This window comes from Coloeus monedula, assembly GCF_965178545.1.
Source record: "Coloeus monedula genome assembly, chromosome: 8".
NCBI lineage: Eukaryota > Metazoa > Chordata > Aves > Passeriformes > Corvidae > Coloeus > Coloeus monedula.
Genome location: NC_138788.1, coordinates 1129768 through 1157519, shown reverse-complemented (window position 1 = coordinate 1157519; position 27752 = coordinate 1129768). Strand labels below are relative to the sequence as shown.

The 27752-nt window shown below is 51.2% G+C and overlaps 1 protein-coding gene across 1 annotated transcript; it reads right to left on the bottom strand.

Moving 5' to 3' along the window:
* Window positions 1-6176: 6176 nt before the first annotated feature.
* LOC309575393 (putative neutral ceramidase C) lies at window positions 6177-22550 on the bottom strand (the record flags this gene model as incomplete). The annotated part of the gene is made up of 20 exons (XM_082285810.1): window positions 6177-6366; window positions 7460-7548; window positions 8100-8159; window positions 8916-9065; window positions 9671-9766; window positions 10235-10330; window positions 11161-11200; window positions 12047-12141; window positions 13793-13908; window positions 14347-14428; window positions 14530-14634; window positions 16731-16817; window positions 17127-17252; window positions 17965-18085; window positions 18525-18602; window positions 19158-19285; window positions 19652-19828; window positions 20317-20466; window positions 20847-20935; window positions 22424-22550. 20 exons carry the CDS (start codon window positions 22548-22550, stop codon window positions 6177-6179), a joined length of 2202 nt encoding a protein of 733 aa, XP_082141936.1.
* Between the last annotated feature and the right edge of the window lie 5202 nt (window positions 22551-27752).

The window sequence follows — 27752 nt, the reverse complement described above, 5'->3', positions numbered from 1 at the left end:
CCAAATTCCCTAAAACCCAGCACAGGAAGAAAGGAAAAGCAAACCAATCTGAGTCTGGTAATTCTTACACCCTCACGATTTTAAGCTAATCTGTGGCCTAAGGTTAATTTTAGTCGGAGTTTCAGTCTTGTATGTCTTTAGGTTTGTTAACGGGATTGTTAAGCGGGGGGGTGGGGGGGAGGAGAAATTAGAAAAAATCATGCAAAAATCAGATTTTCACACTGGAAAGCAAAAGCTCAGCCCAGGAAATGAGAGGTTCTCAGGTGTATATGTATATTTATATATCTATATATTTATACACCTATTGTGTGTGTGTTTACAAGCAACAACCTGTGCTGAAAACGGCTGGTCCCGTGGCTGTTGTGGTCCTGTGACAGGACTGGGGAAGATGGGGTGGCCCAGCAAACCCCTCCGTGCATCAGGAATTCTCCTCCATCCATCCAGCCCAAAGTTTCCCTGGCCAGGCAGAGCAGAGGTACCCCTTGGCCACTCAGGTTTGCTTCTCCCTGCCCTTGATCCCCCTGTGCCACCAGCACGGGGCATCTCAAGGCTCTTTGAAATTCCTCCTGGCACAGCCAAGGCAAAAAAACATTTATCCTAAACATTTCTGCTCAGCCTCAGAGGCTAATTTTTAACAGGTTTCCATGCTAATTTTATTTTTAAAGCAGGGCACAAGAATTCAGCAGAGTTTTCCCTCTTACTTTGCTCCCTCCCAGCCATATCCAGAAATCAGCCAATCCCGGTGTATTTCTGTGCATTTCCCATCGAATGGCACATTCGCTGAAAAATAGGGAAACTTTTACGCCTGAGGAGCAGAAAAGTGCAATTCATTAAGGCCAATTCTCTACTTAATTAGAACACGAGAGCTCACAGCCATGGCCCAGTACTAGCAGGCACCTTGAATAAAATTCTATCCAAAGAACATTTTCCCGGGTTGGAAAGAGCCCTGCACATTAAATCAAGGCTGCTGCCTGCTCTGATTCCAGCAAAAATTAATTTAGTGGACAAGGGTTCACACCAGCAGAAAAGGTACCTCTTCTCTTGGAGAGCAGCAGAGTTGGTGTTGTGTTTGAACCCTGTGGGGATGCTGGGAGCACCCTTTGGTGTGCAGCAGGGGGGCATTACCCATTTATTTTTACCACAGGATCGAGGCAGGGGTAATGATGGAGATACAGGAGGAATCCAGTGCTGGATAACTACAGCATTAATCCTGTGTCATAAATCCTCTGCAGTGATGCACACTAAGGAAACCTGCCTTTTGGGAGGAAGAATTTGCAGCTGGGTCGACGACACCCAGCAGATCCAGCCCCAGATTTTTCACCTGGTCTAGATGCTGTGATGTGGCAGAGCAAAAGCCATTGCCAGGGGAGCTTTTCCTGTGCATGGCCTGAGCTGTGCAAAGCACGAGGGTCTGTGCCAAGGCGGTGGCTGCAGGAGCCCAGTGTTTCCTCTCCTGACTCAATTTCCCCCGGAGTGGAACAAACCCCATAAGCTGTACAGTCTGAGGTCCCATTAGACCCCTCCTATTTATGAAGTAGCTCGTTAGGGTGACCCTAAAGGTATTACAAGCCCTCTGTGGCTGCTGCTGGCCATGTTTGGCTTCGCAGCAAAGGACAAACCCGGTCCCAGAGGGCCAAATAACCAAGAGTGTTACGGATTTCGTGGCTTTGGTTTTTTTTCTCTTCTGTCTCTGTCTTTAAGTGGTGTTTGCCAACGAGGAACGTAGCCAGGAGTGTCTCTCAAACCGTTGGCAGGAAGTGTTTCTCACTTTCCACGTTCAGTAAGTTTAGTCTGCTTTTTCAGCTATTTATATAAGTTCAGAAAGATGTCAAAGCAAAGGGCAAGAAGCAGTATTAAAAATGTGTGCATGAAGCACTTATTTTTGTACGAGTAGTACAAGGTTTGTATAGAGTTTTAACACTGTGAAGTGTAACGAAAAATCACAATTTCCATTTACTGGAGGACAATCGTGTGTGTTTAAAGGGAATGAAGGGGAAAATGGCATCTCAATCATCCGTTACAAATTAGAACCAGGACTAAATTCTGTGAAGCAACTCTGTGATTTTAGAGTAATCCAAGGACATTCACTGGACTTTGAAATACCATTAAAACTTTTTAAACACAAGCCTAAGTCCTTTTATACATCTGTGGTAAACAGGAGCATGCTTTGCTCCGGAGGGATCGATCCAGGGCACCCAGGCAGGGTCACAAGCTGTTCAGGAGCGTTTTCCATGTGCACTTTGGTGACCCTCGCCAAGCACACGCAGCAGAAAATCAGCGGTTTTGTACTTTTGCACTTCCAAGCGAAAAATCAAGGGATTGGCCTCTTTTCCCAGCACCTCTTCGGTCAGTAATTCTTCACCCGTCAGTGCTGCAGGAACTGGGTTTGCTGTGAATTGCTTACAGTGTTCCTTACCTGATCCCAGTGGAGGTTTTTTGGGGGTTGTTTCGATAGTGAGACAACACCGTGCAAAAATAAAGGGTAAATGGGGAGATCCGTGATTTAGGGCTGTGAGGGGTTGGCCCCACCTTGAGAAGAGCCTGTTGCCAGGTCACCAACAGGTACATTTTTTTAAGATGGGGCCCTGCTCCTTGGAAGACCATCACAGTTAAATGACTGAGAAACAGCAATTCCTGGGATGAGGGGCTCTGGGTTTGCACCTTTCCAGAGAGATCCTGAGCCCAGGAAATGGGGGGAAGCTCTGGTACCTTGCTACTGATGACCCGACGCCTCCCTGCCACTCCAAAAGAGGTTTTGCCAAAATAGCTCGACATTGTTCTTCCAAAGAGGTCAGCTGTACTCTGGGCTCCAGCAGCTCTGCCAACTCTATTATTTTCCCTCATTAGCTCTTCCCGCTGTCCTGCTTTCATTTCCTCTGAAACCAGGGCAATGGAGAATTTGCTTTTGTGCTGTAACGTTTCCCCCCATCGCACAACCGAGATCCCCTCTTTGCTCGGCAGCAGCTGGCTGGTCAGTTTTGGAGAGCAAGGATGATCTTCCAAGGAATCTCAAACCCACAGCCCAACTCAAAGAGAACATTATTTCCCGTTTGTAAGGATGTGGGCTCCCAGCGGAGAGCAAAACAAAGCCAAAAACCATGTCCACCCTCCACCAACAAGTCTAAGACGAGTTTGAAGTGTAAGTGATGAGATCAATGCCCAGAAAAATCAGCAGATGGCCTCATCTTTGGCTGCTGGCAAGGCAAGAGGTACAAAAACTGCATTTTTCATCTCCCTCCTTCCAGCCAGCGCTTTCCTGGAGGTCTCTACGACACAGGGCCTCTCATCTGAGGTGCAGAGCAAGAATGAAACATCTCTGAGGGTGACACAGCTCTGTGGTTGGAGCTGGCCAGACCCTGGAACATCCAACAGGGAAGCTCCCATGGTCCCACTCAAACCCTGCCAGTCCATGGGACAGTGTGACTTTCCAAGGGATCTGCTTTACCTTGGAGCTTTCATGGCTCCATTTTTCCAGTTTATCTCCCAGGGACCATCTCATTTAAACTCATCTCTCCATCCACATACCTACCTGGATTTCCCTTTTTTGGGAAAAAAAAAAAAACCAAACCAAACGACCTTTGAAGGTGACACCCTGGTTAGAGGTCACCAGTCCCTGCTGGTCACTGACTGGGGGTCAGCCTGGTCATGGTGCTCTGATGGGATGTTCCTTTCTTCCAAGGGCTGGAAATTGCTGTGTCCCCCAAAATCTCAGTCTTGGCTAAAATTCCAGTTCTCAGCTGTGCTTTTTTAAGTGCTGGTGGGGGCTGAGACAACCCAACCCCTGTCTTTTGGGGATGCTTGGGGTGGGCTGCTCTCTCCCTGGACACCTCAAACTCCTCTGCGTGCCTGAAAATTCATCCTGGCTTGGCTCCAGCTCTCCACAGGTTTGTGCCCATCCAGATTTGGGGTTGTTTAAGGAATAAACTTTGGAAGAGTGCCATTCCTTGGTCCCCAGCCCCACCTCATGTATATACGACCCTGGCTGTGGAGACATTAAAAACCAGAGAGCTGCAGATAGGCTGCACACAAATACCCTCTGTGGGATGCTGGAAAAAGCCCCAGACAACCACAGGGTCCAAGAAACCCCAAATCCTGCATCAAAGCCTGGAGACAGCAGAGGATTCTCCCCTTTCCCCGCAGCACCTCGGGTCAGATCCCAGTTTAGCACTTCTAGTACTGCTGGTAAATCGGGAAGGGACAGGATGTGCAGGAGGGAGGCTGTGGCGTGCTCGAGTCCTGCACAGGAGCTCAGCCTGTGCACACGAGTTTCCCGAGTTCGCGGCAGTTTATATCCCACGACAGCAAAAATAAAACAGAGGTGGAATTCTGCCCCTCTCCCCAGCACGTAGCAGGGCACAAATGGCTCCAAGTCGAGGGAGAGCAGCCCGGGAGAGGGACGAGCAACTGTGGGGAGTAGTGAGTGCTATATTTAACAGCTGGCGAGGTGCCCAAATTCCTGAAAAATTCTCTTTTCCCTAGGCTTTGGCTCGAGCTCGTTCTCGTGTAAAACAGCACTGGCACCTAGTGGCTGCTGGATCCAGGCACAGCCTCCCAAAAAAGCGTGCAGGGACCAGGGAAGGGCTGCTGGCCGCTGCCTGCCGACAGCCACGCTGCTGTCAAAGGGCAATGAAAATCAAGGGCGTGTCTCCTAGAGAATTTTCTAGACACAAAGTATTATGAAAAGTCACCCCCAAAAAGGCCCCAAAACGTCAAAATCCTGTTCCCACTGGTGCCAACCCAATAAACACGAGGTGTTTCACGAGGGGACCTGCTCTGGGCCACGGGGGGCTCTCCAGACACCCTCATTCTGGTTTTCGACATTTCCTCTCCCGTGGGACCCCCCAGCTTCCTAAAAACTCTCTTTTGGGGTCAGACGTTCATGGTTTTAGAGGGTAAATCATTAACTGTGCAATTCCACTTGGCTTGCTTAAACGTGTCCTGTACTGCTGAAGACCCCCACTGTCAGTGGGGTGGCTGGGGGAGTTTTTAGGACAGGACATCAGGGCCATCTCCAGGGAGTTGATTCTTTCAAAGCTCTCTCTTTTTCCTGACTCAATAGTGCAACTGCTTTGAGCTCCTCCGGATGGAGATCTCTGAGACTGATTGCAGCTGGTTGGAAATGAATAATTCATCCTCTCCTGCTGATTTTAAAGAGAGGCAAAATTATCTGATTGATGATTCTCTGAAGAATTAAGGAGATTGCATACAAAACTGGTACACATTATTGCAGCTTATTAAACATTTACAGTTGTTTAGCTGTCAGGCCCTACAAGAACTCTAAATCCAGACCTGAAGTATGTTTTCTTCTCCCCGCGGCCCCCAGCTTTACCACTTGCAGGGGTCAGAAGAGATTTAGGGACTCTGGAGCTGTCCCTACTTATGGCAGCCCATGGCAGTGCTGGTGGAAGGCAGCTCAGGAGGCACCTGCCACCAAGACTGGGTCAGGGTGGTAATGGTTTTGTCCAGGCAGCTCTGAAACCCTCCTGGAAAGATCCTCTGCATTCCTGGGGACTTTTCTGTGGTGAAACCCTTTCAGCCAACAGGTTTGGGCACCGTCCTTGTACCCTACAATGGTGCCTTCATTCTGTGCTTGGAGGAACTCGCGTGTGGGTTGAAGAGGGATCACAAACCCTTCTGGTGACCCACCTGTAGGTGACTCTGGGTGGCCCTTCATCCATCCTGCTGGCCTTGGCCCCTTCCTGATGCTCCAACAAAGCAGGCTGGGACCTGTTCAGAGCTGCCTCACCTACAGCTTTAACTCATAAATTCAATTCTTACTGATTTCCATCTGGTTCCCTCTGGGAGAGCCTATTCACCATCAATAGGCACCGGTTTAGCGACTAAAGAAGAAATTACATTATTTATTACAATAAGAATCAGCTGCAACCAGCTCTGGCCAGGACAGGACCCACTTGACTGAGGAGGACACCTGAGGAGACTGAATTGCAGGGAAAAGCCAGAATTTTCCAGAAAGCTGAGCTTTGCACAGCAAAGGCTGACCAGCAGCACTCGAGGGGCAGCAGTGATGTCCAGAGCCACAAAAAGCCCTCCCAGAACACCGCGGAATCACCTGGAGTTGGAGGGGACCCACAGGAACCATCCAAGCCCAACCCCTGCACAGCCCAGCTATCAAATCTACTGCTCAAGGAGACCATTCCTTTAGGGAATGGCATCAGCTATGGGGCTGTGATTTGAAATGCTGAGGATGAGCCTTCAAATGGCACCGTGACGGTGCGAAAGAGGGACACCTTCTTCTTGTAGTGCCCGAAGTAGCGCAGCCGGTACGCGCCCGGCTCCGTGCCAGCCGGGATGTGCCACTCAATGGTCACGTTGCTCTGGCCACGGGATCCTTTGCTCCAGTAAAACCTGGAAAACAGGCCCAAAACTGCAGTCAGCAAGGAAATCCACTTTGCACTGGAGCTCACTATGTGCCATGAGATGAGGGGACTGCAGGTGAGGGTAGTTTAAGAGCTTCTTTTAACCTCTCCTTTCTTTTAACCTCTCCTTTCTTTTAACCTTCAATTTCTTTTAACCTTCCCTCATACATTTAGGCTATCAGGGCAGCAGCCAAGCAAACCAAACTAGGCAGGGCTGAAAAGTATCTGGGAACACAGGGAAAAAAGTCACTGGTCCCGTTTGTAGACGGAGAATATTTGTACCAATGTGTTCTTACATTTACAGCTCCCTAGAGCACCACCTTTGAGAGCAACATTTGCCAGCTCAGTGCTCCCTGTGCAGGGGCAGAGCTAAACCAAGAGGGTGAATATTCACTAAAATCACCAAGTCTGTAATTACTGAGCTCAGGACTTCTGGCACCCATTTCCACTTCAAAAGCCTGTTTCCTTTTACAGACTCCATGTGCAAAAGCCTTTCTGCTCAACCCCAGATCTCCACAGAGAATGCTCAGCCTCCCAACTCCACACATCATCTGGGCATGAGGGGTTTTTCAGCTGGCTCTGAGGGAGATGATGAAGATTAGCCTACAGCTCTGAGAGGTGACACCAGCCTTGCTGCTCCAAGGATATTTTTCCTGAAGTCTGACATCTGTACCCTTAACTTTTCTTTCTTCCAAACAGTTTAAAATTGTTGTCTGTTTATGCTGCATGATAAATCTGGCCAGTTTTTCCCTGGGAGTCTCTCCTGGTTTCTGTTTGGCTTCCTCTTCATCCTCACAGTGTGACAGATGGGTGGATATGGGCTAGGAGCAAACTGGACCACAAACCTTCCGTAATTCTTGTCTTTCCCAAATTTACAAGTCTCCATTCCAGATTCTGGAGCCAAGGAAAACACCAGCTTTGCCAGATTAACCCCCCAAACATAGGCTGATCCTTGCCTAGAGAGCATCACCTGCAGGGCCAAGACCAGCCTGGGGTTGGGAGCTCTGGAATGAAGCCCTTCAGGTTAGACTGCAATGACTCTCTGGAGTCTGTGGGACGGGGAAATTGCTCAGGGTACTCACCTGGTGTCCCAGGAGGCGTCGTTCAGCACCACACGCCAGCTGCTGGAAATGTTGGAGTATCTCTCCACCGTCAGGAAATTATGCTCAGTCTGGAATAAAAACACCAGAGCTGGGCATACACTGAAGGAGCAGGCACGTCCCCACCTTCTGTGGCACTTCAAACCAGGGAAGGGACTGTGCTTCCTCATGCTTTACTGGCAAATGTGGGAATTACTGGCAAAAATGTTATCTTTTACTGCCAAATTTAGGCTGGTAAATGGTGCGAAGGATTTATCTGTAATAAGAGAGTGGGCAGCGACAATGTCTGTGCAAGGTGAGTGATAGGATGAATTAAGAGCTTTTCTAATTTCCTTTGTTTTGTTAAAATGAAGCAGCAGGCTGATAGGATGGAAATTAAAGACCAGCTTTGCCCTGGACACCGACAAACAGTGCCTGGCTCAACACACAACATGGCCCAACTTCAATAACATAAGCAGATCATAAACAGTCCAAATTCACTTCTTTGCCCCAAAAGCTTTCTGGTGGTGTGAATTCCCAAAGCACACATCTGCCTCTGGTCTCCCAGCAAAGTGAGGAAACCCTGCCCAAACATCCATTAATCCCAACCACCCCAACTCCAGCATCATTCCATCAGGTTTACCGCGTTCTCTGCAGAGTTCCTGGGGTTTGCACCCACAAAAGTCACTTCAGCAACTTCTCTCTGGGAGTGGAAATTGAGATTTGTATTAAAGGCTGAGCAGCACATTAAAAACATCCTTTGAAGAGGCAGTTTGATGTTTTTAGGGGGTGGGTTGGTTTTGTGGTGTTTTGTTGTGTTTGGGTGGTTGTTGCTGTTTTAAATTATTTATGATTTCACTTGTTGCAAGAGCAGTGGACAGTTTATGCTTTGAACTGGTGTCCTGGGCCTTGCCATTCCACTCGTCCTGCTTGCTGCACAAGCTCCACCACTGCACGTAGAAAAGGGACGAAATAAGGGAGATTTTTCAGAATGCCTCCCTGTGCCTCACTGCTGGAGACAGCAGAGGAAAGCCCTTGCTCTGAACATCTTATCTAAATGCTGAGCATAGAAAACAGAACCATTTCTGACATTTTGATTTCATTTCATCTATGTTCCACAGCAGAGGCATCAAAGGTGACCTGATTGCTGCTTGTAAAGAATCGCTGTACAACATTTGCCTACTTAATCAACTGCTATTTCCTTTTGAAGCAGAAGGGGAAACCTGCTTTGTACTGAACGAAGGGGTTTTATTTTTCCCTTTATTTATCTGTTTTGTTCCCATTCAGCACAGCACCGTTGGAATGGGAATGCTCTGTCCCTGCCTTCTCCACCGTGCCCACCAGAGAGACGAGACCTGTTTGTTCTGAGGGCACCACGACCCACAGACCTGTGGGGTGAGGGGTAGGAGTTTAAAGGTGATTTTCCAAACAGGTTTTAGTGACTCCCTGGAGCCCTCACCTCTTGATACTCTGGTCTCACTTCTTCCAGCACATCCCCAAAAGTTTTACCGGCCGGCGCATTCTCGGCGCTGAGGGAAGGCAGCAGGGTCACGCTGGTTACGTTGAAAAGTGGGGGCTCTGGACCACGGGGCAAATCCTGAGTGGCATTCTGGGAGAGGAAAGATGAGCCCATTAAACAGCCACAGGGATAACCAGGATTCCCTGAGGAAGCACAGCACCGCTCCGGCCCCGCCTCCCAGCCCTGCTTGCACAGATTGTAGGAATAATAAAGTGAGAGGGAAAGCGAAGCTCAGGATCTCCATCTGTGCTCTGCCTGCAGGAGCAATCCCTGCAGGACACCTGCTGCCCTGTTGCTGGGCTCTCCTAAATCCAGCCCCTAGAACATGCCGGGATATTCCTGCCCACAGCTCCTGCCTGTTCACATGGCCACAGTGACAATGAGCACAGCCAGGTACAGCAAAAACGTAGCAGATTTTTGTTTTCCTTTGGTAGAAAAGCAGCAACTTCGGGCCATGCTGGAAGGTTGGAGGTACTGATTTCCTCCACTCTGAGCTGCAAAACGCCCAGAATTTCTCAAGTGGTGTCAGACCCCTGTTACAGGAGTTATTTTCATACCATGTAGTGTTTCTCAAAGTGGTTTCTGAAGAGAACGGAGAGGACAGCACCTGTGTGGCCTCACTGAGGAGCAGCCACGGCCACTGACAGGGTTTAGGGGTCCCCAGCAGCCTGTGGCATGTAGAAAATGCTGCTTACCAGAGCAATAGCCTTGGCCAGACCCCTGAAGAGCTGGATGTAAGCAGAAAGGGTGTGCGGCCCATAAATGGTGGAGGCAGCCTCGTACCGCTGAACCTGGGAAGGACAGATTCCGGAAAGGAGGGTTGGGAGGGCTCCTGAGGGGTGTGTACTCCCAACCTTGCCCAGCTGAGGATCAGCAGCGGGGTTATTTACTCCCTTTCTGATAAGGACTCAGCCCCAACCACTTGCCAAAGTATTTCTGCTGTGATTTCAGGTTACTCCTTGTTCTCCAGCCTGTTGCAAACAGGGAGGGCCTGTTTGCTCTTCCAGTTATCACAGTTTTTACCCTCTTTGCTCTTCCAATTACCACAGTTTTTACCCTCTTTTAAAGGATCATGATGCAGCTTGCCTCCCCCTCCAACTTTTTGGAGTGGGATTCTTCCAACCTTCCCTCCCAGTTCTCCCGGCCCATTTTCGTGGCAAAGAACTCCAAACACAACATAATTTCACATGAACTATCAGCCTGTGTAGCCCAAAGCTGAACTCAGTCAGACAGATTCAATCCACAACTTTAACACTTACCTGGTACTCCTCATAGGTGGTGATGTAGTGGGTGTAGACGTTGCACAGGCCTGCAATCACAATGTTCATCCCTGGTGTCCCATGGGAATCAAATTCCTAAGGAAGGAAAACCCTTACCTTGAAACAACTGCTTAATGCATGGCTATACTGTTATTGTTAATATTAATATTAATATTATAGCAATATTGTTATTATTGTTATGGTCATTGGCATGATTATTATTGCTGTTGTTTTTTGTGGTTTTGTTTTTGTTTTTGTTTTTTTTTAATATATATTTTTATTTGCCAGGACAGGATACAAAGTTATAGTGAGAAGGGATGCTCAGGAATGCAAACCTACAAGTGCAATTTGCCTTTCTTAACGTCTCATGTTCACTCCCCAAAGAAAAACGAGGACAAATGACCTCACATTCCAGTAAATCTAGGGGTTTTCTGGAAGCTGATGTCTGTATACTCCTAAAAATCAGGGACATAAGCATGAGAAAGGCTCAGTGAATTGTGGAGACAGCATCTGGGACTGGGATTTTATTCAGGCTGCAGCCAGGATGTGTCAATCAAATGGAAAAAATACTTTTGCCTCTTTTTTTTTCGCAATTGTTCTCATGTTGTGAACTCCTGGTAGGGATTAAGGAGCTGAACCCCTCTATCCCAGAGCCAAACTCCTGCTGGCATCGGTTGTGCCTGGATCCCTGGGAAATTGGCTTAATGGATTGAAACCTGATCAGGTGGGGGTTTTGGGAGGATATTCATTTCTCCTGCCTGCCAGCAAGCACGTGGAAAATCTGTCTGAAGCAAGTGGGAGAAGGAAACATCTGTGGGACACAAGCCCCGGTGAGCCCAGCTGGGAGGGGACGAGGGAAACCCGGGAGGCTCAAGAAAGGAGAAGTTCCAGAGGTGAAGGACGCTGGGGAAACCTCAGCAACTCACACTTTTAACAGCTTCCCGCAGCCTGCGTCCAGACATGGTCCTAGGGCATGGAGGGAACAACGTCAGGCTCCAGAAATCATGGAATCCCAGGATCCCTGAGGCTGGAAAAGCCCTCCCAGCCCACGGAATCCAAGCTGTGCCCGATGCCCACCTTGTCCCCAGCCCAGAGCACTGAGTGCCACCTCCAGCCCTTCCTTGGACACCTCCAGGCATGGGCACTCCAAAGCTCCCTGGGCAGCCCCTGCCAAGGCCTGAGCACCCTTTCCATGGGGAAATTCCTGCTGCTGTCCAAGCTGAGCCTCCCCTGGCCCAGCCTGAGGCCGTTTCCCCTTGTCCTGTCCCTGTTCCCTGGCAGCAGAGCCCGACCCTCTCCAGAGTTGTGGAGAGCAGGGATCTAAAGCAGGAATTGCTGGCTGGACTTGCAGCACCCACCAGAAATTCCCACAGCACCTCCAGCACTGCCCAACATCCCTTAAGGCTTCTGCACAAGTTCAACCAAAACACCTCAAAACATTTCACAGCCATCACCACAGCCAGGGAGGGGCTGGATGCACCCCAGGGCTGGGTAGGAACTAAAAAGTAACAGAGATAAATCATTATCCTATTTAAATTTGTATCATTGTACCATCAACTGCCAGTGAAATTCTCCATTATGGTGTTTGTGGTACCAAAACCAGCATCAAAGTTAACAAATTCCTTTGGTTTCCTGAAAACTGCATTTTGTAGCAAAGGATTCAGGAAGCCTGTGTGCATCTCAATCATTCCCAGGGTGAGTTTGGGGGCAATTTTGAGCCTACCCAACTTTCTACCTGTAGGCAGATCTGTTTCAGGAGGTTTGAATGAAATTCGGCTGCAATAAGTAGAGCAAGACCCAAGGAATACACACGTGAACTCCCCGGGAACAGCAAGGATTGCCAGGGATCCGATGGCAGCGACCTGCACGTCCACGATGTCCGGGTGCCAGGGGTGGGGCCAGGTCATCTGAGGGGGAGGAAAAAGTGCATAGAAATACTCTGGTTTAGTAGGAAAAATACAGCTGAGGTGTTTTCCTTCCTACAGTCATCAAGCAGGCAAATAAATTCAGTTTGTGAAGTTTATTTGTAGATGCAATTGAATTGATTTGTGAGAAGGTGTTTTACCTTCATGTGATGTCTGACCGTAGGAGTCACATAAGGTACATGTAAATACAACGGGTAAGGCAAAAAAAAAAAAAAAACAAACAAAAAAACCCCACCTAAATAAGGTATTGCCAGAGGGACAGCTTTAGGCAAAATGGGTAAAGAAGGTCAGAGCAGCACCTAGAAACCCCTCACCTACATGGAAAAAGGATAGAAGTGGGATTGACAGGGAGAGGAAAAATCCCACTCCAGCGAGCCAAAAAAAGGGGTTTTTTTCTGGGGAGCAATTTCCTGGGGGCAAAACATGAATGACAAAAGCTTGTGAAGCTCATCAGGAGCAGGAGGCCTGCCAGAGCGTCCCTAAAATGTGCTAAAGTGTAAGAATGAAGTGTCATTTCCTCTCAGTAGCACCATCCTGCGCGGAGGAGGAGGCTGGGAGGAGCTGGGGGCTCTTGTGGGGAGAGCTGAGGTGAGGAGCTGATCGAACACCAAGCGACAGCAGGGAAGCTTTTAAGGAGGCTGGTGAAAGGAGTAACCATGAATTTCCTTCTCCAGATGGCCTCACCTGAGTGCTCTAAAGAGCCCTGGACATGATCCCTCTGCACGGCGGCGCGTTTGCCTCAGGGCCAAGGGAGCATCAGGAGCAGGGGAAAGGGGCAGCAATTCCCATCTGGAGTTGGGGAGAGCTCGGGAAGAGCAAAGGCCGAGGCACGTCCCGAGCATGGGGATGGGCTGAGATCGATGGAGCAGCAGCTCTGCAGGGCGCTGGGGAACAGCCCTTCCCTGGATGAGCAGGACATCCCTGGCACAGGCGTCCCCATCCCTGCTGGCTGCCCCTGCTCCTCGGGACATGCCCTGAGCAGCTGCTGGTCCTGCTGGGAGCGGGATCTGCTGGAGGCCCTCACCCCAGGGCACATACAGCAAATCCCTGCTGTTGTGACAAGAAGAGTTTCCAAAAGACCCCAAAATGAATCCCTGCATTTTGTGGGACCTGTCTGTCCTGCAGAAAGAGGGAAGGTCCTTTCCTGGATTAAGGTAGGAACCGAATGGAAAATGCACGCAGAGCTATAAAGATCTGAGCAGCAGCAGAGCGGAATCAGAGGCTGCTGGGAGGCTACGCCGAGCTCCACACACTGGCAGCCACCCCTCACCCCCTGCATTTTCCCTGTGCCTCCACTCAGGGCTGCTTCACAGGTAGAGACTTAGGCCAGGATGGATTTCAGTGGGGCTTTTCTGGCCCTAGTGAGAGCAGCGGGTGTGGTTTCTCCTCCTGGAGAGAGACGGTAACTCCCACCTCTCTCGTTCTGATGGGAGCTAATGACAACACTTAATCCTTGCTTTCTCTTACCGTCCCTTCAGAGCCCGTGCAGCCTGTGCTCCCTCCTTGTTCGTCACCTGACACCGCCTGTAGCTCCCCAACAACCCCGTGAGGGATGGGATCTGTGAGGATTGCTGATGCCAGCCCAGATCAGTGATCCCTGCACTCCCCAGGGCACACGCAGCTGTGTCCTTACCTCTCCCGTGCTGAAGAGGATGGGCTTGGGTTTGTGGCAGGCTTTGGTTTCATTCGATGGCTCTCCCAGCAGCTGGTCCCGGATTTGATCCCAAAACGGGTCCCCTTCTACTGAGCCTGGAGGGGGAAACCTCTTTCAACCCTGTTCCTCAGCTGCCCCAGCAGCTCTCAGACAGACGCTCCCAGCTCCCAGGGGTGGGATATTTCCCAGTGGACTCCGACCACCTCCCTTTCCTGGGGTGGTTTGAAAGGCTGAGCTTCAGCCCAGCTCAGCTCCATCCTGGCAGCCTTTGGGTAACAGGAACAAATGAGCAGGAGAGTCCCAAACCAGCTCTTTCTTCTCCCTACTCCCCATCCATCCCCTTGCTCTCCTTCCTCCAGGGCATGGCCATATCCTTTTCCCAAAGCTCTCTGATGGACACAGACAAACCTGCGAAGGGGTTTCCTCCACCTTCCTAAAAACCATCCCTTTGGGTGCTGTTCCAGTCTGTCTGGGGGATGCCCAGTGCCTGCCCTGTTCGTACAAAGCCACGTTGAGATCTGCCCCCACATTACCTTGGGTGAAGTTGAAAGCCCCCACTCCGTCAATAGTCCCCGCAGCAAAGCTGTGCCCCAAGGCTGGCTTACAGGTTTTAACCTAGATCAGAAGCAGGGAGGAAAGGGAAGAAGAGAGAAAACCCAGTTCCCCTGGGTGTGGCAGGGCTGCTGTGGGATTAGGGCATTTCCTCCTGCTCTCACCGTGTGGGTGACGTTGAGCTCCACGGACACGTCGCTCATGTTCACCCACTGGTGGGCTGAGCTCAGGGGTCCTGTCACCTCCTGGGAGGCCTTTTCATACAGCTCCTGAGGGACACACCAGGTGGGAAAAAATCCTTGAGGGACAAGTGATCAGGAACCCAGCTGTGCTGAGGAACAGCCATATGGATCATCTCCTCATTCCACCTTCCCAGAGCCTCTTCCAGGTGTTGAAGCAGATCTGTACTTCCCAAGTCCCTTTGTTTCTGTCACCCCGAGTTCTGCAAGCTCTCCCTGTCCCACAGAGGGAGGACACTTTTCTTTCACAGCTGAAACATGCCCCTATTTCAGCAGAATGGCAACTTCCTTCTCCTGGTTGCCACCTCTTGGCATTTCTCACACCTTGGACTGAGCAGAAAAAATGTTTTCTGTGAGAAAGGAGTGCTTGGCTGTACTCACTGCAGGTGTTGGGACTCTACCATGGATTTACTACACCCCTGACAGCTGAGGGTATTTACTACACACACTCAGCCCTTCAGGGAACAGTTTTCCATGCTCAGGTTGGTACACGGGAAGTGCTGCCAGAAGCTTTGCAGGTTTAATGACACTCCTGGAAGGAACTGAGGGCACAGCCTTTGAAGGCCAGGAGTCTGAGGTGTTAGAGACAACAGCAGTGCTTGATGCACACACCAGGACATTTGGACAGGGGACAGAGGCACGATCAGCCTGGAGTGACTTGAGGGCAGAGCCTCTGAAACGGTGACGAAGGGAAATGCCACCAGCAGGCCTCCTGCTCTTCCTCCTCTGCTGGACACGCTCCGGTTCCTGCAAGCTGCTGCCCCTGAAACGCTGCCAGAAGCTCTCCTTGCACTCACTGCTCTCACACCGTGCTGGAGGGCAACCAGCAAATCCATCCCCGGCTGGCTTAGAGCCCACAGGTGATAAAAGGGAGCCCGTAGGGCCAAGGGAATGCAGGGCCCAGCAGAGCAAGGGGAGCAGCCTCTGCGGGGGTTTCGGCCGCGCATTTTACCTCCCATTTGTGCCAGTTTGGGAATGGGATGCCAAATAGGCTCACAAGTGGTGTGTGGTGGTGCCTCTGAGCTCTTCCAGGAGGATTTTTCCCATCATGATGCCTTTGAGATGAATGGGAGGGAGGGGGAGAGGGTAAGGTGGGGACATCCTCTTTATATCCCAGAGAGGAATATTGGGATTAAAACCCCAAACCAATGTTTTCATACCACGACAGCTTCAGTGATGGATCTAAATAAAAGTATGTGTTGTCCAGGCTAAATTCAGGTGTCTAATCAGATCTGTTACACCAGAGGAGATTTTTCACTACCCGAAGGATTTCCTACACTGTCCTAAGCCTAACAAATTCCAGGCTCCGAGGTGCTCTTGACTGCAGTAGATAGAGACATCAACAGCTGCTTGCAGAGCTCATTTACCCATTAAAAACAAAACTAAGAGACTTGAGAGTAATTTAAATCTACAGACATTCACCAAAACAGGTACAAGATAGTGAGAATATAGAATATGAAATACAAAACATAGAATATAAAATATAGAATATGGAATATAGACTATAGGGTACAGAATATAGAATAGAAAATATAGAATATAGAGTATAGAATATAGAATATAAAATATGGAATATAGAATATAGAATGAAGAATATAGAATCTAGATTATAGATTATAGAATATAGGATATAGAATATAGAATACAGAATGTAGAATACAGAATATAGAATATAGAATATAGAATATAGAGTATAGAATGTAGAACATAGAATATCGAATATAAAATATAGAATATGGAATATAGAATATAGAGTGCAGAATATAGAATATTGAATATAGAACATAGAATATAGAGTATAGAATGTAGAATATGGAATATAGAATATTGAATATAGAATACAGAATATAGAGTATAGAGTATAGAATATAGAATGTAGAATATAGAATATAGTATATAAAATACAGAATATAGAATATAGAATATAGAGTATAGAATATAGAATGTAGAATATAGAATACAGAGTATAGAATGTAGAATGTAGAATATAGAATGTAGAATATAGAATACAGAATATGGAATATCCTGAGGGAAGGGACCCACAAGGCTCACCAAGCTGCTTAAACGAGCAGGAATTCCTGTGGCATCAGCACCCCCATGCACTCCAAAAGCGGAATATCCCTTACCTTTGCTTTCAGGAAGATGTTCTGCCCTATAATCCTGGTGCTCTCAAACATGTCACTCCCGGGCCCCTTGGCCATGCACATCGCTGCCTGTGGGGAAATCCGTCGGGTGGTCAGCGAGTACGGAGAGCAGGTGGCACTGCCAGGTGGCTACCAGACTGGCAACTGAGGGCTTCTTGCAGGCCACATCAAAATCAGCCATGGGGTTACTACACCCAAGACAAATTGGGGGTGAATAACCGGAAAACTGAGGGTGTGAGGGAAAAAGGTCAGCAAGTTCCTGGAAGGGGCACCCAGAAGCGCCCGAAAAGAGGGGATTCTTTAGTGTCAGTGCCCTCCCCATGCACAGCGGTCAACCCCAGGGCCCCGTGGAAGGCGGGACAGGCGGGTCACACTCACCCCTCCGATGGGACAGGTGCTCTGGGGGTTGTCACACGACTCGCCCGTGTTGACGCAGAACGGGCCCCGCGTGTTGGGGGACACATCCCCCAGGTTGGATGAGGCAAAGGCGGCCACAAAGGAGCCCTGCCGAGGCCAGAGGAGCATTTCAGCGCCTTGCAGGGGCAGCTGCAAAGCTCCCGTGCAGCTCTCCCTGCAGCTGCTGTCACCCTGCGCCATGCTGCCTTATTCCCGGAGTCACCGAGGGCACTGCAGCGGGGCTTTAGGCACATCCCAAGGGCTGGGCAGGAAGAGCAAGGGAGAACTGGATGCACATGATGCCATTTCAGGGAGAGCTTCACAGCACTCTGGTGTGCAGACCGTGTTTCCTCCTCCCCCTCTTCCACCTCAGCTCCTCCCGGCTCAGTGTCCCCAGCTTCGAACGTTGCTGACCAGATGTGAATGGGTCACACTGTAGCACCTTGCACAGGATTTGGTTTTCCTTCCAGGCTTTCACCATGACTGATTTACAAGGTGAGAGCTATTGGAGCTGACTGCAGGGACGCTTTCCAGGTTGTTCAAGGCTTGAACGCTTCCAGGGATGGGGCAACCCCGACCTCCCCAGTTTTTAACAGTTGAATTTAAAAAAACGGGAGTTATTCTTAAAGTCTGAATAACTGCCACTGACTACTAGTTTGGGAAGTCAAGAATACACCTTCCCATTTCCCTTCTGTAGAGGAAGAGAGGAAATAAACCAAAGCATTGCCCTCAGTGCTTGTGTTTGTGTGTTTGCCCTGCTGTCCCACCTCACCCCTCCCTGTCCCAGCCCGGCTTCACCCGTTCCTGGGAGCACTCCCACCTCTCCAGGGAGCGCTCCCTTGTTCTTCTCCTGCTCGAACAGGTAGGAGGCGTAGCCCACGTTGTCGCTGTTCACCAGGTGGTTGGAGTTGTTCATGCTCACCGGGTGCACGGCAAACCAGCTGCGGAGGGGTCACAAGGCACACACAGAAAAGGCTTTCCTCACTCTGTGCAGTGGCAATTGGCTCGTTCAATCTTATGTGCTTGTGGGAATTTTCTTTGGGAGAATGCAGCTGGAGACCCGTGGTGCTGAGGGATGGATTAGCAAGGGCAGAGTGCTCCCATCCTCTCCCGTCCTAACCAGGAGGGCTCATGGCTGTAACAATCCAGGCCTTGAGGCCACAAGAATTTGTCACTGTCCTTATCAGGGCTGCCAAGAGCTCCTTCAGACCTGGACTGGCTCTTTCACTAACCCAGAGAATTATATTTTTCAGGGATTTTTATATTCAAGGGAACAAGGAGGAGTCAGTGAGGTAAAAAAGGGGGAAAAATGGAACACCTCCATTCTGACAAAAAATAATGAAGGTGTGGAGGAAAACCTGCTGCAGTGGTGGTCAGTACCTGATAAGGCCTAGCTCGTGTCCATCCTCATCTGTCATCTTCAGCACCACCATTTCTTTATCCGTGTTGGATGAATACCTGCATGGGAACAAAGCAGAGAAATCCCATCAGAGCCAGGGCTGTGGTCATGCTCTGCATTGCTCCACCAGCTTAAATCCCCACTAAGCTGAGCAAGGATATGAAAAGGTCATTCCAGGTGTTACCCAAGCACAGCGAGGGCTTAGAGAAGCACCTGACACCAGCTGGGAAGGTGAGGGAGGAGCTGTGGCTGTCACCGTGCTCAGGCACTGCTCCTCCAGGGAATGGACATAGCACAGATTCATGCACCAAGGATGGCACTTTGGTGCCCTCTGACTCTTGGTTTTCTAAATAAAGCACAAGGTCACTTCCTTGACCAGTTCCTCATGCCTGGAGAGGGCAGCCACAGCTTTCAAGGCCTGTCTTTGCAGTTAGTTTTTGGGGAGGCGCACACCCAAGTGCCCTCGGTGGCCACAGCACCATTCATTCTGCCACAGTCCTGGCTCCAAGTTTTTGGCACTCCTGGGGTGACCAGAAGCAGCAGCTGTGAGATGGCTGGGATGTGGAGGGGTTCTCTACAGGGCTCTGTTTCCCCCCTGCCTGGGGAGGTTTTACCTGCTCCGCTCAGACGCTGGGTTCTCAAGGTAGGAGAAGGGGCTGCGGTTGATCTGGCTGTTTTCTACGGTGCCTCTGTTTATAAAGAGCCTTCCTTTCCTCATGCTGTTGTGGGCAATCTCTATGCTCTGCAAGCAGCAAGACACAGAGTATCAGGCTGCCAGGCACATGTGAGGTTATCTAGAAAAACCCTTTCTTTCCCTTGCTGTCCATCCCCAACCCTTTTTTGGAATTTGGGGGTGCTTGTCTGTTCATTTGTTTGGGATTTTTTCTTAACCCAGCTAAAATTCCGGAAAATGCTGATCACCTTTTTAAAGTACCCATGGCTGTCTCTGAAGAAAGGATCCAAAGCTCCTGCTGTTTGAGCTGCTGTCACCAGCAAACACAAGCCCACCTCCACGCGTGTGTCGGGCTGTGCCGTGCGGATGTGCCACCCCAAACACCACAGCCAGAGCTGTGTTAGGCGCCCACACGCTGGGCTGGGTGACACTGACCTTCACAATGCCATTGACCATGGAGCTGAGGGCTGGCCTGACGAGCCCCTTGCTGGTGATCCAGAACAGGGTGTACTGGAAGTAGCCTCCGGGCCCCGAGTGCGTGTGGGTGCCGCTGAGGATGACGTTGTCCTGCCGGTACAGCTCCCCGTACTTGCTCTGCAGCTGCTTCAGCACCTGGGAGGAAGGGGGTGCTCCTGAAAAACCCCTTCTCCTGCCCAAAGGCTGCAGAGACTTGTACCAGCCCTTGCAAAAACCCCAACCATCCATCCCCCTCCTCACACTCCTCTTTCTGCCTGGCACAACAAGGAGGCTGTGGCTGTTGGCCTGGCAGGAGCCTCAAAGTAGGAATATCTGGGAGAAGACCTCTATATCCAACTTGAAGGGAATCCCAGACCATCCCAGGAGCCCCCAGTTCTCCAGCATGCCCCTCCCTCCTCTGCTGCACTTTAGACAACATATTAGTGATTCCAATGAACTCCTGGTAATTTTTCTGCTAAGAGAAGCGTGAGCAAAGCCCAGCCTCATGTGCTGAGGAGTCCAAAGCTCTTCCACAGCAGAGACACAGCACCTCCCCAAGGAAATCCCAAAGGAAGCAGCCAACATGCTGCCACGCTCCATAGGGATCACTGCAAGCACCCAGCCCCTCCTTTCCAGCCCCGTACCTCCAGCCTCAGTCTCTGGGACACCATTCCGATGTCGGCGCTGACGAACACGACCCGTTTGGAGTCCTTGAGGTCTGCCACGATGAAGGCTCGGCTGTAGAGGCGCGAGAGGAGCCCCCCACCCACCTGGTCGGAGTTGGCATATCCCATCTGCAAGAGAGGAGCTCCACCATAAATACTGAGCCTTTTATCCCCCTGCGTGCATTTTCCTGAGTAGGTTTCCCTGGGGGCCAGAGGACTCATTCGACAACTCCGAGCTGCAGCTCTGTCTTGCCCCGCAATTCCGACAATCATGGAATGGTTGGGGCTGGAGGGCCCTTAAACCCATCTTGTTCCAACCCCCTGCCACGGGCAGGGACACCTCCCACTGTCTCAGGTTGCTCCAAACCTCAAAGAAACTTCACCTAAGGTTTGAAGGTGGCACACGTTTGGCAAGGCAGAGGCTCTGAACCAAAAATCCTGCAAAAAATACTCACAGAGGATGAAAAATCAGTATCTCCCCAACCCCAGGAGGAATTCCCCCAACTCACCAGAGGGACTTGTGCCACAGGGCCCGTGCAGTCAGCTCTGCCAACACCCACCAAGTACCGTGCTGCTTCTACGACGTCATTGTTGGAATCTGCAGGAACCATAAAGGGCGGATCAGCGGCACAGCAGCGAGCAGAATCGGGGGCAGGAGAGGCCAGAGAGCTCTGGCCGAGTGCTCTGCGTGGATCTCCAGCTGGCCATCAGCGTGCTGAGGCTGTGAAGGCCCCTGGGGTGGCAAAGGGTGGGGCAGGCATGAAGAACCAGGCAGGGAGCTCTCCAGAGGGGTGGCTGGGCTGTGCCACATGGGGGTGATGCACAGCGAGGGGGAGACCAGCCCAGCGCTCCCAGTTAGACTCTCCAAGCCCACCAGCACCACGCAGGAACCAGCTCCAAGGGCTGTTTCACACAGACAATTCAGCTCAGCAGGGGTAAGAATGAGGGGATGGCGTGTCAGGAGCTACTGGGGAGGGACTGGGGGAGAGAGGAGGGCACATCCAGCACGTCCTGTGTCCAGTGCTGGTGCCCTGGTCCTCCCCAAAAAAATCCCAGCAGAGCCAGCTGAAGGTCAGAGGAGGGAAAGCAGCTCTGGGGAGTGATTTCCAGGCAAATGGTGAGGAAAAGTTCTCCCAAAGGAGGTCACGTCTCACCCTACCCACCAGGAAGGTACAGAAATCCTTCCAGGATGGACAAAGCCGTGGAAGAAAAGCCATCGAGGGCTACCAAACCATAATAAATCAGAAGGATTGTCTGCATCTCAGGAAATCCCAGAGCCAGAAATCACTGGGGCCTAAGATAACACTGTGGGAAAATATTAAATATTTCTGTGTGCTCGCTGTGTTCCCACAGCCCTCCCCAGGCAGCTGCTGCGGCCCAAGGCAGGGCTTTGGGATCTGGGGATGCTCCGTCTTCCCACCAGCCTGGCCTTTCCTGGGCTCTCACTCGAAACAGAGGAGAAGGGAAACACTCACACTGACATTATTTAAAGTGGCGCCAGTCAACTGAGCCGCCCTCCTCCTCCTCCTCCTCCTCCTCCTCCTCCTCCTCCTGCCCCAAGAGTTCCAACACAGGGGAGAATCACTCTTGACGTGTTATAGCCTAAGCACATGAAGCTTTTAGTCCCAAATGTGAACTCCTCCAGTCTGAGCCCGAACTTCAGAGGCCGGGAGGTGCCACTGCTGGGACGTGGAGTCCAGCTCCTGACCCCCTCCCACCCTGGGCCTGGGATGGGCTTGGAGGCATCAGTGGGCTGTGATGGGGCTGTGAAACCCCTGGGTAGAGCCCCGGGAGCGAGGGGCTGCCAGGGCCCTTTGTAGCAGGCAGAGAGAGGGAGGGGAGGATGGGAGGAGAGGATGGATCCCTGCAGCCACCCTCGCCCCATGCCCGGGCCATGCATCCACACCCCAAGTGCTGCTGGTGGGACGCCCTGCTCCTGCTGCTCTGGCTGGGCAAAGGACAATGGGCAGAGTGCTGGTGGCAGCTCAGCAGCGGCCTGGGGACCTCAGCCTGTCCCCTTTCATCTCAATCCTGCCCTGGGCACCCCCTGGGACAGGGGGAGGGAGGCTGGGGTGGCTCCACTTGCCATCGGTGTCTTTGGTGAGGAAGTGCAGGACCAGCAGCACCACGGTCAGGGCGATCATCAGCACCAGGCACACGATCAGGATCACCTCCAGCCGGGAGAAGGAGCACTTGGACCTCTTTCCACACATGGTGGGGGCTCTGTGGGTGCAGGACGGAGCCTCTGTGGGTGCAGGTACATCCCAGTGTGGGGCACAGCCCAGCCAGAGCACACACCCCACCCTCAGAGAGCTGCTTGTGGGCCCAGCCTGCTGTCAGAGACAGCAGCAGCCCAGAGAGGGATGGGAAGCAGAGATTTATTTTTCATCTTAAGACAGCAAAAACGTGTCTCCTGCTGGCAGCAACCACTCCCCATCACCAGGCCTGACAGGACAGGGAGAGCGCCCGAATTCCCGACCCCGCGCTTCCCAGGGCACTTTGCTCGCCCTTCTGAAGAGATCCTGGAATAAACCCCACAGTATTCCACCAAATGCTGTGCTCTGTGAGTGGCTGAAGGAGATGCTGCAGCTCAGAGCACGCCAGAAGAGAATGCTGTCACCATAATAAACATCAATCCAGGAAACTCGGCTTCAAGGTCCCTCCCAACCCACCCCACTCTGTGAGTCTGGGATTATTCTGGGATTATTCTGGGATTATTCTGGGGTTAGAAAGTGAAGAATGAGGCAGAGCCTCTGGTTGTCCTGGCAGTTACATTGGCCAGCTCTGGTGAAGCTCCTGGCTCCAGGCTATTCCTCACAGGGAATGCGCCCTGGAAACAATGAACCCGCAGGAAACAGCTGCTGCAATGAGCACTTACGGTCCTGGAAAGGTGGCAGTGAGAAACAGCAGCAGCAGAGAGCCAGGTGGTCACTTAGACCTGCTCTAGGTGACCTCTCTTATCAGCTCCTTTTGCTACAGCACTCATGGACAGGGCTGAATTTCACAGAGCAAAGATTTTATTGGCAGCAAATCCTTCCTGCCCCTTTCATTCCCTGAGCGTGGCATTGGCTGCCAGGCACCCTGAGCTGTGCAGATGACCCCAGCAGCAGCCTGAAACACATCAGCACCACACACACACACACTTCTCATCCTCCAGCTGATTAAACTGCCCTGATAACACGGGGAGATACAAACCCCGATCCTATGGCACCCCAGGGGGATCTCCAGCGGCCTTACCTGAGTTCCCTCACCTGTCCCAGCGGCTCCCAGCTCGAGACCTGCTCCAGGCTGGAAAGTTCAGCTGGAAAGTTGTTGCTGAGTAACCCCATGAGTCAAGCGTGGCACAAGATAAGGAGAAACCAATCAATAGTTTTAATCCCTCAGGGAGGCAAGGGAAGGTTTTTCCCTGGTGTGTTTATGTTAAGCTGCAGACAGCATCTCCCTCTCCCAAAGTAACCTGTCCAGGACTGCCCTGCTCAGCTCTGGTGCCCGAGGAATTCAGGAAGGGACTCTTTTTCCTCCCCTTTGCCTCATCACAGCTTGACCAGCCTGTGGAAGGGTGGCTGCCCCCCATCTGGATGTGACTCCTAATGCTCATGGAAGTTCAGTCCTCAGGGTTTCCACGCTCTGCTAGAAGAATTTGAGAGCAGGATTGTATTTTAAGTGTAAAATACTTTTTATTAATGTATTTCTATTTATTTAAAACTTTATTTGTTAAACCCCAGCTGGTTTTTTCCATCTGTTTGCCTTTCAAGTCCCAGATAGCTCTGGATAAATTCCCCAGCTGCTCCAACATGCTTTATCCAAAGGGTTTTGGCAATTTGCTCCTCCCCAAAATAACCAGACCCGCCACACCCTCAGATGCTGGTGCAGCGGGGAGGGAAGATTCCAGCAGCCACAGCCCTTTCTCCCTCCAGCATTGTGGTGGGAGTTAAAAGCTGGGAGCACCTCTGGCATTTTCCCTCCCCTCTCGGGAGGTTCAGTTTTCCATCCCCTTTTCCCCGGCGCATCCCTGGTCCAAGGGTGAGCATTCTCTCTGCGTCAGCACTCCAAGGTCACGTTCAGCGTCGCCCTTTGGCTCCGTGGTTTTTGGACTGGCTGGTGGGGAGAAGCAAGATTTACTGATACCTTATCTCCTGTGATTCCCAAGGAACCTGCTGGGCCTGGACACAGCCTGCTCGGCCGTGTGGGCTGGCAGATATTCCCGGACACCGCCGTGCTCCTGGGCATGGCCGGGTCCCACAGGGTGCGCTGGCCTTGGAGGAGACAAAACCGTGGAGCAGCTGCTCTGCTGGCATGGGAGAGGTGCTGGGACAGGGACGAGCCAGGAAGGGGCTGTGCAAGAGCAAGAGCTCTTCCTGCAGGTGATGCATTTGCTGGAGCAAATACAGTAAAAGTGAAGAAATGGAGTTTTAAGGAATTGTTACCGTGCCCGAGGGCCCTGCCAGCCTCACCCCACAAAATGGAAAGAGCCGAGGAAAAGTGGCTCTGGAACCCCAGAAAGGACAAACCACCTGTTGCTGGGGCTGGAGGAGGAAAACGGAGATTGGTGACAGCTCAAAACCTACTTTGGGGAATATTTTAAGTTGTTTTCCTGTTGAGGTTCTGGGGTCCCACAGCTCCCCATGCCCCCCAGGTGATGCGACCGTGTCCAGGCCCAGGACTGCAGAAGCAAGGAGCTTTTCAGTGCAGAAAAGGCACTTTCTGGACTGCAGAGCCCTCAGCTGGAGTGCAGAGGACTTGGTAAATGCCTCTGAATGCCTTCCTGCCTGTGGAGATGTGAGGAAGGTGAAAGGCTCCCACAGACCACCCTCCTTCCCGAGACCAGGAGTCCTCCAGCTTCCTCCCGGTGCCCTTTTGTGCCAAATGACACTACAGACACTGGTGTTTACAGTGTTTATCCTCCCGAAAAAAGGCTCCTCCCCATCAATGCCACCCCCAGGCTGCACTCTGTGACCTCCCTGGGGAACATCCAGTGGCTGCAAACAGCACAGGGGTTTCATCCTCAGCACAAAAAGTGTTCGAACCCACTCGGGATTGATGGATCCACCAAAGGAATCAGGCACAGCTGACAAAAGGGAAACCACCCCACACCGATGGCCAAACGTGCATTTCTTTATTCAGTGAATGCTGAGCTCCCAAACCATTGAGAAAGAGGATTCAAAGCACCTCTGGACAGGAAAAAAAGAAATAAATTAAGAAAATGGGCTTTGAGATGTAAACCCACAAAGCATTTGCTTCCCTTTCCTCATTTTTCAGTTCCTCATCCCTCCTGAGCAAGACCAGATCATTTCAGAGAAGTGGCCCTTCCCTACAGCATCCAAATTTCACTTCAAAACCAGCATTTCCTGGCCTCTTGGAGAGCTCCCTTTCTGCAAACCATCCAAGCTGGGGCTGGGTAGAACTAAACTCTCCTAAAAATGCACAGGAGGCCTCGATCTTCTCTGTAAACCTTCTGAAAGAAAAACTCTTCTGACGGGCAATGAAGAGACAGAAAATCCCTTTTTTTTTTTAAATGAGAAGGCCTGGGCGGATGCCTGAAACTGCCTGCATCAACCCTTCAGTGTTCTGGGGGTGAAAATCCCTTCATTCCTGAGAGGCCACCTGGAATGATGGCAATTCCCCAGTGCCCCTGCCTCGCAGGACAGAAACCTCGATTCCAGCCTGTTTGCCAAGCCCTGGCCAGGTCCTGAGCAGAAAACTGGAACAACCATCACCTCAGCATGAGCAGGTGGCTGGTACGGAGCCGAGATGTCCCCCAAAGCTTGGGATCCTGGGTGAGAGGGGCCTCAGAGCCCTCACAGCCCCCAGAGCCTGCACAGCAATTAAGAGGCCTCTTACATAAGGTTGTTTATTTACCAAAGAACAGCCAAAGTCCGTTCAGCTGGGCTCAGGATGGCAGGAGATAAAGTGTTTGCACAGAGCTATCAGCAAGAACTCTGCCAGGCTTTGGCAAGGGCACACCAGGGCTGCTTTAGGCAGCACCACATGGATTTTCTTCCCCACCTTTCCTGGTCAAAACACACACCCTTACTCCAAGCAGCAGCTGCAAGTGGGAGCAGACTTACTTGTGGTGGCAAAAGGTGAGTTTTCCTGCTGGAAAACACAGCTGGGAGCACACATGGAGAGTTTAGGAAGGGCAGGTTGAATGGAAAGGTAAGAAAACGGGAGCAATTGCCAATTTCTGAGCTCAAAAGCCCTGCACAGATCACCAAGTGGCAGCTGAACTGAAGGGACACCCAGAAAATATAATTAAAATGTTGTCCTGGGGTGGCTGGCCTTTCCTTCCCCACCCTCCCTTGCCTTGCCTCACGAGCAAGAACCCTCCTGCCCTCCTGCACAACCAAGTCACGGTGACTTTTTGCTGCCAGTAATTGATGTCCAGACACGTGCACAGCCCAGAACTCCCCAGGTGACGTGCTTTACATGTACCCAGAGGTTAAGGACAAAGGGGTTAAAGCTTCACCACAAATGGAGAATATTTTGCCATCCCCTCATCTGAAGCAGCAGCAGCCCCAGGGCCAGGGCACTTCCCTGGGATGTGGGAGAGTGCAGGGAAGCATCGCTCCCAGGAAGAGCCAAGCAGCTCGTGCCAAGCTCAAGAGCTTTGCCACAAAACCGGGAAAACCTTCTCAAGACCTAAAAACAGCAACACAGAACTGGACAGAGCCAGATTTAATCCCACTGGGGTTTTTTGGGAGGGGGAAAATGGTCAGAAAATGAACAAGGTGGGCTGCTCTGTGCCCACCTGTGCCGGCAGGGGCTGAGCTGCTGCCACTGCTGCCAAAAACCAAGTTATGGGAGCCCTGCCTGCTCCCAAACCTTGAAAAACCTGCTTCTTTCATCATCTTGGAATCACAGAATATCCTGACCCACAGGGACCCATCAAAATCCAACGCCTGGTCCTGCACAGGACACTCCCAATAATCCCATCATGTGCCTGAGAGCGGTGTCCAAATGTTTATTTATTTAAACAAGGGATGTGCAAAGGGTGTCATGCCCAAATCCCACGGACAGCCGGGGCAGGAGAGGCACTCAGAGGATGCAGAAAGAAACCACAGATCCTTCTGGCAAATATTTGTGGCCAACATCTGCTGAGCTGGATGGGGAAAGTTGCCAAAGCAGGATCTTGAGGCTGTTCTTTGGGCAGCGCTCTGGTCCACTGGCACCAGGGACAGAATGAGGCTGAGCACTGAGCTGTGTCCTGAGGAAAAGCAGGAGGGGGAAGGTGATGGGATGGCTCTTTCCAGAGTATGGGAAAGCGAAGGGATGGCTGCCCTTGCTTGGCTCACGCTCCTCAACCACCTCCCATCCCTGTATTTTATGGGTTTAAAACCTTCCCCATGTGGCAGCGCCAAAGGCTAAATCCAGATGGGTCTCGGCAGCATCAGTGCCCACCCTCCGGGCAAGATCCT